Below are 12,560 nucleotides of genomic sequence, written 5' to 3' on the forward strand. Positions count from 1 at the left end.
TATATTGTGACACGATATATTGTTACACCCCTACAAATATATGAGTTAAACATGAGCAGCTTGGTGTTTTTAGCTTTTCAGAGTGGCTCGGTTCACTGTAAAAGCTGCTCTGAATGCAAACTCATCTGTCTTCTGAGTTTGTGTCACTTATAACATGCATTTGGGAATGCAGCATGTCAACAATCTTCCCAAACTTGTAATGAGAAGTGCTAATTAAACCCCTGTTGCCAACAAACACTCTTCAAGAACTCTTGTCCGTGTTTTGCCAAAATAAAAGCTTTAAAAAAAAAAAAGTAAAATCTTTATTTTTTAATTACATTTTAAACCGGAATTGTTATTAGAAAAATCACAATTTGATTCCCCCCTGAATCATACAATCCAAATCTGTATACAAATAATACAAAGATGCTATTGCTGTCGGTTTGATTTTGATTTTTTTTTTTTTTATACATATAACAATGGATTATTGTTTCACTTTAATCTTCAATGTAAAGTAAATATTGCACACCAAAGACTAAAATAATGTACAATTTTTAATAGAATCTGTACATTTGCTAAAAGAATCACACAAGCAATTATTATTAGCACTGCTGTGATTCAGCCATAGACATGCGTACATATCAGAGTATGTGTTCCTCAATAGACCACATATGTACATTACACATAACATGCCAGAGAATATGTCCTCTTTTCTGATGGAACAGCAGCCCAGTTTTGTCTCTCGCTGGAGACGAGGGTGTCTATATTAAGGGGAGCATGCACAGTCTTGCACAAGGACAGTCACAGGCTCATTATTTTTATAACTAGTATATGTAGTGATAAGTCCAATTAGAAGCTGTGCAGTTTGTATTTAGTACCTTTTTGTGAAGCAAACCTCTCTTTATATAATTGGCATGACATGAAAGAGAAGTGTTTCCTGTTAGACACTTCCCACAGAAGGAATTGTTTATTTATATAGCCAAATCATGTCCCTGGCTTTGTCGTTGCCTTGTCCACAGAGATGAGATGATCAAAGTTCAGAAGTGGGTGTGTGAGAAGGTGTGTTCAGGTGCAGTTTAGTAATGCTGTCTGTGTGGCTGCTGGGTAATAATAGTGATTTATGCAGTTCCTTATTCTCAATGCTTGTGCTACTGTTGGGACAATTCAACCTCATCCACTCAGACACTTTGTTTCTTTAAATAAATAAAATAATGTTTAACATTGCCTGAAGGAGGTTTGTTCTAAAAATGGAAGCTCTGGTTTATTTTGGTTTATAGACTGAGCTGAAATGGTAGCATGAGGCTGCTATTGTGCGTCAGAAAGGTGGTTATTCATAGAGAAGACCCTGTTTTATGTATGGTTTATAGACAATTATGTAGTGGTCAACCAAAATGTTTTTTCTTTTTCAATGGCAGATGCCAATACTAGAGGTGATATCTAGGTGGTTTATATATACATGATACAATTTAGTGACTATATATATATATATATATATATATATATATATATATATATATATATATATATATATATATATATATATATATATATATATGAGAGAGAGAGAAAATTTCTTATGTTATATTAGGTATATTTTATTTATTTGTATTGGAAAAATATTTGCCGATATTGGGTAGGGGTGTCACGATTCTCCAAATCCTCGATTCGATTACATTTTCGATTCTAAGGTCACGGTTCGATTCGATTCTCGATTTTTACATTTATTTTTTTTAAAGCACAGGTTGCTATGCCATTTTTCAGACTAGACTTTTATGCAATATAATCACCGTAGCTGTGAGATGCGTTCTACTTGGGATTGGAGTTTTCCACCACCGAATAAGGTCGCATGTCTGCGGCTATGAATACTCCTAACGCCTGTTTCACACTGCAAGCGTGAGCGTCGTGTGCGCAGCGCAGCGCATGAGCGTAACTACACCGTCACTGCAGCAGCAGAGACGCGCGAGTATTCACAATGGAAGCGTTTGTACAGCGTCACAGCAGCGGCTCGAAGCTGCATAGTGAGAATTTCTTTACAAAGACAGCTATAAATTTGTTTTTATAAGTTGGTCATTTATAAACTTGATAGTCTTGAAAGTTTGTTAACATGGGGAAGTGTACAACATTTTCATATAAACAAATAAATAAAAATAAATAAAAGCCTCGTGTTATCCATTGCTGCACATGAATGGAGGTGAGCTTTGTGTTTGACATCATCTGCCACGTGCACATGTTTACAAGACGACAAACTCGTATGGTACACGCACATAAGCATAGCTTGCAAACTGTTGTTTTTTTTTTGTCGACAACGCAAACGTTGTCAACATAACTCACTGGAAATCCAAAATACTTCCACACCAGCGACTTCAGTGATAGAGGAGGGGGTTCGAGACGAGTTCTGTCGATGATGGATCTCCTGCATCTGCAGTTGCCATGCTGTCTTTTGAGTGGCTGTTAGAGGAGGTTGACTGGCAGTGTTTTTTTTTTTCCGCTTGGCAAGCAACCGGATGCTACATGGGGGCGCGGCAGCATAGACTATTCCATTTATTAATTCGAAGTTCGAGATTGTGACTTAATTTCGGTCGATTTCGATTTAAAATCGAAATCGTGACACCCTTAATATTGGGTATTAAAGAGTTCACCTAAAAATGAAAATGACCCCATGATTTACTCGCCCTCAAACCATCCTAAGGTGTACATGACTATCTTTTTTCAGACAAACACAATCTGAGTTATATTAAAAATTAGCCTGGCTCTTCCAAGCTTGATAATGGTTGTGAATAGGGGGTTGTATTTTGAAGCCCAAAAAAATGCGTCCATCTATCATAAAAGTAATTCATACGGCTCCAGGGGTTAATAAAGGCCTTCTGAAGCGAAGCGATGGGTTTTTGTAAGAAAAAATATCCACATTTGAAACTTTATAAACTATAATAACTAGCTTGCGGTGAAGGAGTGAGCTCTGACCCGACGCATGACGTAATGACGAGCTTGGAAGTGCAGAGGATGGAGCAAAACAAAACACCGGTCACGAATTAGAATTGTAAAATGATTGTTTTTAAAGAGAAATGTTGGATTTTGATATAAGAGAAGCTTACGATACTCCTACATCCTACGTCTTACATTGCGTCGGGGTTACTCATTTGGCGCAAGTCAACTTAAATTGTAATGTTCAAATTTGAATAATTTGCAATAAATACTTATTCACTGTATTTTGAAGCGCCCACGGTAACAATATTGTGCATGTTCATAATCGTGATATATTGAATTACAGAATATCGGCACATGTCTATTTTAAATGTATATCCGATTGTGTTTGTCTTAAAGAAGTTCGGAAAAAAATGCAGAGCAGGAATTTGGTTCTGTCCATTGGTTGTTGATTTGATGGAGGCAGATCTGAGTGCTTGCAGTTGATTGTAAGGGGCGGGGTTTAAATGATTGGAGGAGTCAAGCATACATCACCCGAGAGAAGTCATTTCACTGGAATTTTGATTAAAAAATTAAATGTACATGAATGAATTGGTCACAATAAGACCAATAACTTGCATTTAGAAAATAGGGTGGATTTCCATTTTATGCTGACTTTAACATGAAAATATTTATTGGCTCTTGAGTTTCAGGTATTATCAGTGGTTTTGCTGTAGTCCAGTCTAAATCCATGTGAGGGGTGAACTGTGTTTGAGCAGTGAGTCATGGCCAGTTTCTGTGCATGGCTTTAGTGAGAGCTCAAGCTTGATTTCACAGCTTGTCTGTGATGGCTAAGGGTGTGTCTGTGACTCATCTCACTGTTGAATCTGCTCTGGGATCAAGGTTGTTTCACACCCCCACCTGTCCAGACAGCCTGCCACATGCTGCCAGCTCTCATACTCTCAGTAGGGAAAACTACACTCAATGAACAAGTTCCTAGTGTTTCCAGCATTTATCATTGATTTATATTTGTTGAACATCAGGGGGAATGTATATAAAGATGTTCGCCTCTGTGTGTACATGATCATTAACTAAAAATATTTGGAGTCTGACGGCAATTACTCAGAAATGTATTGTTTCATCTGGTGAATTTGTAAGAAGAAGCACTTTGGCTGTAGCTGGGTTTAATTTAGAAACAACTTCTCAAAAATAGTTTTAGCTTCCTGACTGTCTAGCAGTTTCCACACTAAAGAACAGCATGCTAAACCTTCACAGGGAAGATGTCTCTAAACTCCTCCCCTTTACAGCATCACCACTAAAAATATTAAAGCTTATACAAAAAGATAAGTTAACCCAGTCAGCTGTTGGAAGACTAGTTGACCATCCTTAGTTCAAACACACACTGCAGTTCAAAGGTTTTGGTCAGTTTTTCTCTTATGCTCTCAAAGGCTGCATTTACTATAAAACCAATAATATTGTGAAATATTATTACAATTTAAATATTTTCTGTTTGAATTAGGGCTGCTCGATATTGGAAAAAAAACTGACATTGCGATATTTTGTTTTTCTGCGATAAATATTATTATTCTGTGATAAAATTTCACTAGATTACTTGAATAGCTCTATTTAGAAAGAATTAATCATTCCTGAATTGATAAATTAAATATAAATAATTTTGCGTTAAAGCTACAAAAGTGATTTTCTCTTTGTATTTTGTTGTTTAATTCACCCTTCATGATTCGTGGTGTGAGAGTGCCATGGCTTGTTGGATGTAGCAACAGTAACTAAGGGGGGGCGGGTCTTTGTGAAGGGTCAATTAAGATTAATGACAGACATGCAGGAATATTAGGCTGCTGTCACTTTTAAGACCGAATGCACAGATCTAATATGAAATGCATCCGTTTTCTTTCTCAATTGATTGTACACGTAAGCCTCGAGCAACTCTGTTTACAAGTATACTTGAAAAAGATGGACATTTTGACATAATTTTGCATAAATTTGTCTGTTCATTCACAAATAGATCACCTACAATACCCATGCTTGACCTCGCACAGCCTACAATGTGAGCAGGATATCGATGCTAAAATGATACGTCGTGCAGCCCTAATTGGAATATATTTTAAAAATGTAATTTTTCTTTGTGATGTCAAAGCTGAATTTTCAGCAGCCATTCCTCCAGCCTTCAGTGTCACATGTTCAGAAATGATTCTAATATGTTGATTTGGTGCTTGAGAAACATGTCGTTTCTCATGTTGAAACCGTGATGAAAATCTTTTGTAACGGTGTTAGTCTTTACTGTCTTTGATCAATTTAATTTAGTCAAATAAGAGTATTTTTAAAAATCTTACTGACCCCAACTTTTGAACCTAAGTCCATACACATAAATTAGGCCTAACACAAAGGTTTTTGATGAGATTTTAGGTTTGGATGCTAATCTTTATCCTATTTTGTGTATATCTGCTTGAAGACTTTTCAAATACTGTTATATTTTAGGTCAGAAACAGAATTCTAGGATACCAGTGACCTTGATTCTCTGGGTTGGTCATCAATGAGTGGCATCTATGTGCTGAGAATCCTTGACAAGTGTGAAGAATGAAAAAAATGCTTTGGCAGGCCTTTCAACTCAGGCAAGCATGAAGAAACAGGCCCTCATGTGGGAGATTGTTTCTAACGCTGTTGGTTTTGTCTGTTTTGACAAGGGTGCAGTCTGTACTCTTTGAAACCAAAAAAATTATTTCCACGCCTTCGGTTAAAAATTGTAATTTTCTCAGTAACTCAAGTCGTTTCTTAACCTATAGGAATTTTTTTTTGTGGTGAAACACAAAGGAAATTGTGAAAAACGATACAATAGAAGTCAATGGGGTCCAAAATCCTGGACTTACATTGTATGGCCAAAAGCATCTTACTTGTTACCACAGAAGAAAGTCATCTAGGTTTGGAACAGCATGAGGGTGATTAAAGAATGCCTTTTTATTTTTGTGTGTACTATCCCTCTAATCACTTGGAGAGCAATGAAATATTAGACTATCCTAGATTTAAACAAACCTCCCAGCAGTTCAATGTGTGCTGATCTGTTTCCTAATGATTTCTGTGTAGTAACAGTGTTTGTGAGGTACAGAAACACAACACTGTGAAGTGTAGGAGGATGCATAGAAATATTAAGCTCTTGATGGTGCTTTCTCTGACCTGATCTTACCATAGCGTGGTAAGGAGTGGGTCATACCTCATGATGTTGCGTTGGCCTTTCTGTGGTAATCTGTCTCATCCTTGGTGTGGTGGTTAATCTGGTATTTACCCATGCCTTAAAGCTGTTGCTTTCACTGACACAGATTAATGCTGAAGCAGTCTTGGATGTTGGGGCTAGTCTCTGAGATGCAGATTAAGCGTAATTCTGGACTCAAATGAAGTTTGGATTGAAATCCCTTAAAACTACTTCAGGTCGGTGTGGTAATGGCACTAACAGGAGGATGAGCTGACATTTAGCCTGTATTTGGTGGTTTGCATGTTTCTTGGGGTCTTGGAGAAATGTCAAGAATAAATGACATGAAGAAAGTGTCTAAATATGATCTCTAGCTAAGCTTTCATGCCTTTCCACCAGTTCATTTCTTTCATTTACTCTTCTTCTACAGGAGCTGCTGAACAAATATTTAATCGAGAATTCCACAAATCCCGAGAGCAAAGTCTTCTACCTGAAGATGAAGGGTGACTACTACAGATACCTTGCTGAAGTTGCCTCAGGAGATGACAAGAAATGTAAGAACGCCTGTTTTGTAGGTTTTAGAAACATGTTTTCTTAATGTAGGACTGGACTTTCCTTGGTATGATGCAACTAGAAACATTGAAACAAGGGAAAGTTTGTCTCATGTCTGAGTCATTAACTGCTCAATACAGATGCTCATTTTCTTTCTTTTGAACTTTTTTTACTTTTCATATTTTCATACATACTTTTTTGAAGCTTCGTAGGCCTCAACAGAAAGGGTTTGTTTTCTGTTGCCAACATTTTTACTGACCCCACCACAAAAACATACAATTATTATTTATTTTTATTTTTTTAGGTGTGTATTTGTATGTGCAAGTAAAACATATACAGTAGTATTTAATATATGAGCAGTGTGTTTTTATGTGTTAGTAAAATATTTTAAAAACATTTACACTATATATAGTAGCATTTTTATATATTGCCAATATATATGATGTGCAAATAAAATATTAAAAAAACATTTATAGTGGTATTTATTATATTTAAATTTTAGATTTATTGTATTTCTTTTGTAAAAAAAAAAAAACACACAAAAAAACATTGTTTTAGTTTGTTAAAAAGGTAGAAATTATATAGCCAATGTAACTCCATGAATTCATAATCACAATTATGCTTAATATGCAAAATATTACTGATTTTATACTGATTCATAACTTGAACACATTCAGAATTAGTGAAAGCAGCACTGGCCTGAAACTTCACATTATTTTTGAGTGCTGCTTTGACATTATTGAACCCAATATGCATTGCATGCCTAACCAAGGTTTTTTTTTGTTTTTTTTGTTACAGCAACCATAGAAAACTCTCAGGATGCTTACCAGAAAGCATTCGATATAAGCAAGACAGAGATGCAGCCCACACACCCCATACGTCTGGGTCTGGCCCTAAACTTTTCTGTCTTTTTCTACGAGATCCTTAACTCTCCAGAAAAGGCTTGCGCCCTTGCTAAACAGGTACGTTTCAAATGACCATGTTTGCTGCAATAAATACATTACGGATGTGGAATTTTTTTTCATTTTTAAGAATGTGTTTTTGTACAAATTTAGGCATTTGATGAGGCCATAGCAGAGCTTGATACGCTGAATGAAGAGTCTTACAAAGACAGCACTCTTATCATGCAGCTACTGAGAGACAACCTCACAGTAAGTAACAGCAGAGCCATTTCATTTCCTCACAGGTGGTTCGATAGTGAGCGTAGAGACATCACAAACAATTTTCAAGGTTTGTAGAGGCTTTGAAAATGCTTCTTTTTTTTTTTGGCCAGTTATGGTTTGATTAAGTGTTATGATGTCGTAAAAATGTAAAAACAGAGAGATGTGATTTTAAAAGATCAGAAAAATGGCCAATGTTAACTAGAACTTAAACTATTAAAGGCATTTTTGTTACCTTGATAAAGGCCTGTTTGGGCTGATACACATTGGCAGGGTTCTACAGTGCAACCATTTCAGACATATTTGCAACAGTTAAGTTTCGCATTACAATTGGCTGCTTTTCATGCCTTGAGTCATCAAAGCAAGCGTAAAACAGAGATGAAACCGGTTAACTTGTGATTGCAACACAATTGCAAATGTGATCTTGCTTTTATACAACAGTTTAATAAACAAAAAGTTAATATTAAGTGTGAACAGCAGTGTTTTGTTGAATGAATCTGCATTTTTGAATTAATTGGGTAGGTCAATGATTCAGAGACCCATTCATAAAGACACTAAGTGTGTTTGACTTGAAGTGGCGCTGCGCAGACTGATTGGTTATGACATCAAAGTACTGCGAAAATAGTTCAAAGCATACGAAACCGACTGCTCTCTAATCGCTCTTGCGGGACTTGGAAATCTTGGCACGGTTGTCTGAATTGTGCTGGGAGAATGTGTAAAGTGACGTCGCCACACAGGATTGTTCACTTGTCTGTTGCCTGACTGTTGTTTGTATTTGAGCGACGTAAACAAAAATTAATAATAAAATTGAAAGAAATATCTTACCATACTCCATAACGTGGTCGTTATTTACATCTCATATTATCAGTAAGCGTTGCGTTACCAAGGCAACAACTGACGCTTTTATATTACATTCCATAGAGTGGCCGTTATCAGCCCCACAGTGGAAAATGAAACCGTAACCGTATCAGCTGGTCCGGATCGGCACGGAATGGAACAGTTATGCAATGAGAACCATCCGGCCCGACGGTGGAAAAGTGGCTTTTGATGTTATACACCTATCAGCTGGGTTCCCCCCCAAAAAAAAACCGCCCAGTTGCTACTCAAAACTAGCCCAATCGCGTTTCAGGGTGGTCCCACGGTAAAAAAATCACGTTCCGGGCAGTAAAATCTGCTTTTTGGTGGGGTTCCCCTTTGTAAAATTTGCATTCCAGGGGATAAATATCACGTTATTTGGGGTCGCTTCAACCCGTGGGCATGAAAAACAGCCTGCGGCAAGTGTTAACCCCTTAAGCCCAAAGTGTTCTGCCCCCCCCGTGAAAAAATTCACAATCAAATCATTTTGTCATGAGTTATCATTCTAAAACGTAGTGTAACACCTGCGGGCGCCAACTAGCTAAAAAAAAATAATAATCACATTTTTCAAAACTCTTGCCATGATCATCACAAAATAGGTGTCATTTGAAAGCTTAGATGAATGAATGTAACCACTATGATTAACTCCTAAGTACTGATGAGTTATTTGCTGAAAAATAATAAAAAAAAAAATGCATAATTTATGAAACCTTTTTTGTACTGTGTACTCCAGTGTGTCAAAAGCATCATACAGCTCAGATAATCATGTGTTATGTAATTTGGAAGGTCTCACAGAGTAGAATACAACATTGTTTTGAGCTTTGACTAGACTTGAGCGAGTTTTTGTACGTGAAGCTCCAGGAGACCCATATGTAAATAATAAACCAATGCAGCTTTTATGTCACGTTTTGGGTCGTAACTTCATGAAACATGCTCCGATTATGGAAAATTGGATTATTTACAGATTCTCACAAATTTATTACAAGGTTTATTACTTCTTTTTTTTTTTTTTTTTTTTTTTTTTGGGCTAGGGTATGTCTAAAAGCAGCCCTAGTCACTTGCTTCTTTCCTGAATGAATCAGCATCTTGAACGAATCGATTGAATGAATGATTCAGTGACAAAGACTGTATATTGTCGCCACCTACTGGCAGTTTTATTTTTATTTTTAAAGTATCATTTCAATTATTTTATATTTTATCAAATATTGCCCTGTAATGGTTGATCAGAAGGTGCTTTTGACTGCTCTTAATTTCACAAGTGCCCCTAAAAAGAAATTTAAGTGTAAAGTCCTGGTTGGTGTTTTTAATATGTAGCCCTGCAAATAAAGTCTTTTTAAATACTAAAATCTCTGCAAGTGCCTGAATATGGAATTTTGTCTCTTTAATGAAGAAGGATCCACTTATAATTGTAAACATTTTGGTTGATTTGAAATAAAGCTGAAACAAAACAAAATAGAAATAGTAGATGAAAAAAAAAACTAAACGAAAATGAGAACAACTTAATGAAATAAAACTAAAACTGAAAATATAAATTAAATTAAAACTTCAAAATGTTTAAAAATGGTAAATTAAACAAAATAAAAATGAAAGCAAATTGAAAATATTAATAAAACTATAGTAGTGTATAAGTAAGTAGTGTGTTCTGACCCTGTTATATTTTGTTTTTCTTCCACCAGTTATGGACATCCGACAACGCACCAGATGAGGGAGAAGTAGGCGAGGGAGGAGAGAACTAAACCACACACTCCTTCAGCAAAGAAAACAACCTTTTTACACATCTCCATTCCTTATCACTCCATGTCAGAGAATTCCTCCAGTAAAGATCAAACCCATAATTAATGAAGAGCTGTTTTTGAAAAAAAAAGAAAAAAAAAAATCATTTAGTCTTTTCACAGTGCAGCTTTTGGACAAGAAAAGAAAGATATTTGGGGAGAAACCCTGTTCCTAGGTTTGTTTGTCTTGGCCTTCCATAATGTGCAGTTTCTGCTGTAGAAAAGTATGACTAGTGTCATTTTATACAAACATAATCTTAAAGTGATAGTTAATGGAAAATAAATTAATGAATAAATTAAAAAATAAGGACATGCATTTCATCACAGCTAAGTCTGAGACTAAAAAGTAATTGCAGGGATATTAAAAGCATTTAGATAAGCGTTGTCATATTCACCTACTGTATCTTGTACTTTAACACTCTTACCTGTTTCACCTCAGCACTACCACAGGTTGTGCACTTCCACTGAAAGCGGTGGTCAGTCACGCTTTAGATAGTTCAATATGGAAATTAAAAAAAAGACACTTGTCGAAATGGCGTGCGTTTCAGATTTTACTTGGAAATATTAGCATCTGCAGTGGTATGTAGTATCTGACGGTCCTCAGTTTATAAACTGTTTAATAATATATTTACTGTTTTTCACTTGATTTTTGGCCTGTTTAGTGTTCCCTTTGCTTTTTATGGAAAACGAAAATCATCCATAGAAATTAAAACCATTTGTAAGGCGACTTAGGGCATATTTTATTTTATTTGTTTAGTAATGCATTGTTAAAAGTGAAAATGTTCAGTTAGCAGTACCCCACTAGCATGAAGACCAGTTCTGACACGATCTGTGGCACAATGTGGTAATATGGTTTTGATGGTTTGAGTCACGTATTAACGAAATTTATTTCACGTAACGCATGTTGTGAACGATAGAAGACCAGAAACGAGTATCTTTCTTCTGACTGCTAGTGGTGAATTGGTGTTGTTGGCAAATAACACTGCCTGTGTATGTCCAGAACACTGGAATGGGAATCAATGCCATATTGCCAATATTAAAAGTTCTGTTAAGTACTTTTCAATGCATTGTGCACAGTGTGTGGTTGTCCAGAGAGTGTCATTATAGTTTGGACCACTATTATATTTTGTTTCTCCTTTATGTCTTTTTTTCTATTGTGTATGTGATTGATTTTCTCTCTCTCGCTCGCTCTTTTAATTTCCCATGGATTTTAGTCTCACAAAAGCCTTGTGAAAATGTTTTATGCCCTATGTATGTTATGTGACATGCTTAAAAATTACATTTTATAAACCAATTTGCTGTCCTGTCCTGTTTTTTTTTTTTGTTTTTTTTTGTTTTTTTGTCATTTTTGCATCAACTTTAATAATGGACAATCTTTAAGTTTTAGAGTTATAAGGGAGAATCAGACTACTTGTCTAAAGGGCTGTATCTCCATATCAGTGTATTTAAAGAAATGTGTTTTCTGTTTTTCTTGTCATGGGTTTGTATGTTGATTTCAAACATGATATAAAATGGCATACAGCTCAATCCTCCAAACTAAGGGTTTATAATCATACTTTTGTTGTGGCTTTTGGGTAACAAGTGTGAACAATGAAATCAGACTTGTACACTGGAAAAAGTCGGAAGGTTTGAACTGAACTGTGTTTTCAGGACGGGTGTTTTTCATTGAGATATTGGGGAAAGTTGTCAGACATTTTAGATTTTGTATATAGTTTTTTTTTTTTTTTTTTTTAATAATTTTGGGCAAACAGTGGTTTGATATTCCTGAATGCTAGCTTTCACATTTTATGAATGAGTTTATTTTACTGTTTACATTTTTCTAAAATGTAAACAACTTACCTCATATAGGCCCGGTTTCACAGACAGGGCTTAGCCTAAACCAGGATTAGGCCTTAGTTCAATTAGGATATTTAAGTAACTTATAAATGTTCACTAGAAAAAAAAAAACATTACTGGTGTGCATCTTGAGACAAAACAATGGCACTGACCTATTTTAAGATATGTAAGTACAAGTTACTTTCAGTTAAAACAGCTCAAACATGCATTTTAGTCTGAGATTAGCTTAAGGCTTGTCTGTGAAACCAGGGGATAGAGTGACAAAACCTTTATTTTTTACTAAAAAAAGAACGAATATTAAGTCCA

The 12,560-nt window shown here is 35.7% G+C and overlaps 1 protein-coding gene across 2 annotated transcripts in view; it reads left to right on the plus strand.

Moving 5' to 3' along the window:
* The window catches only part of ywhaqb (tyrosine 3-monooxygenase/tryptophan 5-monooxygenase activation protein, theta polypeptide b), a 78,215-nt gene extending 66,480 nt beyond the window's left edge, over positions 1 to 11,735 (plus strand). For both annotated transcript variants that reach the window (XM_067368344.1, XM_067368343.1), the window contains exons 3-6: positions 6,510 to 6,633; positions 7,430 to 7,593; positions 7,687 to 7,782; positions 10,323 to 11,735. In XM_067368344.1, coding sequence (XP_067224445.1) covers positions 6,510 to 6,633; positions 7,430 to 7,593; positions 7,687 to 7,782; positions 10,323 to 10,382 — 444 coding nt within the window. In that variant the 3' untranslated portion in view covers positions 10,383 to 11,735. The remainder of the gene's footprint in view (positions 1 to 6,509; positions 6,634 to 7,429; positions 7,594 to 7,686; positions 7,783 to 10,322) is intronic.
* The last annotated feature ends 825 nt before the right edge of the window (positions 11,736 to 12,560 follow it).

Source organism: Chanodichthys erythropterus, chromosome 18 (assembly GCF_024489055.1).
Source record: "Chanodichthys erythropterus isolate Z2021 chromosome 18, ASM2448905v1, whole genome shotgun sequence".
Classification (NCBI taxonomy): domain Eukaryota; kingdom Metazoa; phylum Chordata; class Actinopteri; order Cypriniformes; family Xenocyprididae; genus Chanodichthys; species Chanodichthys erythropterus.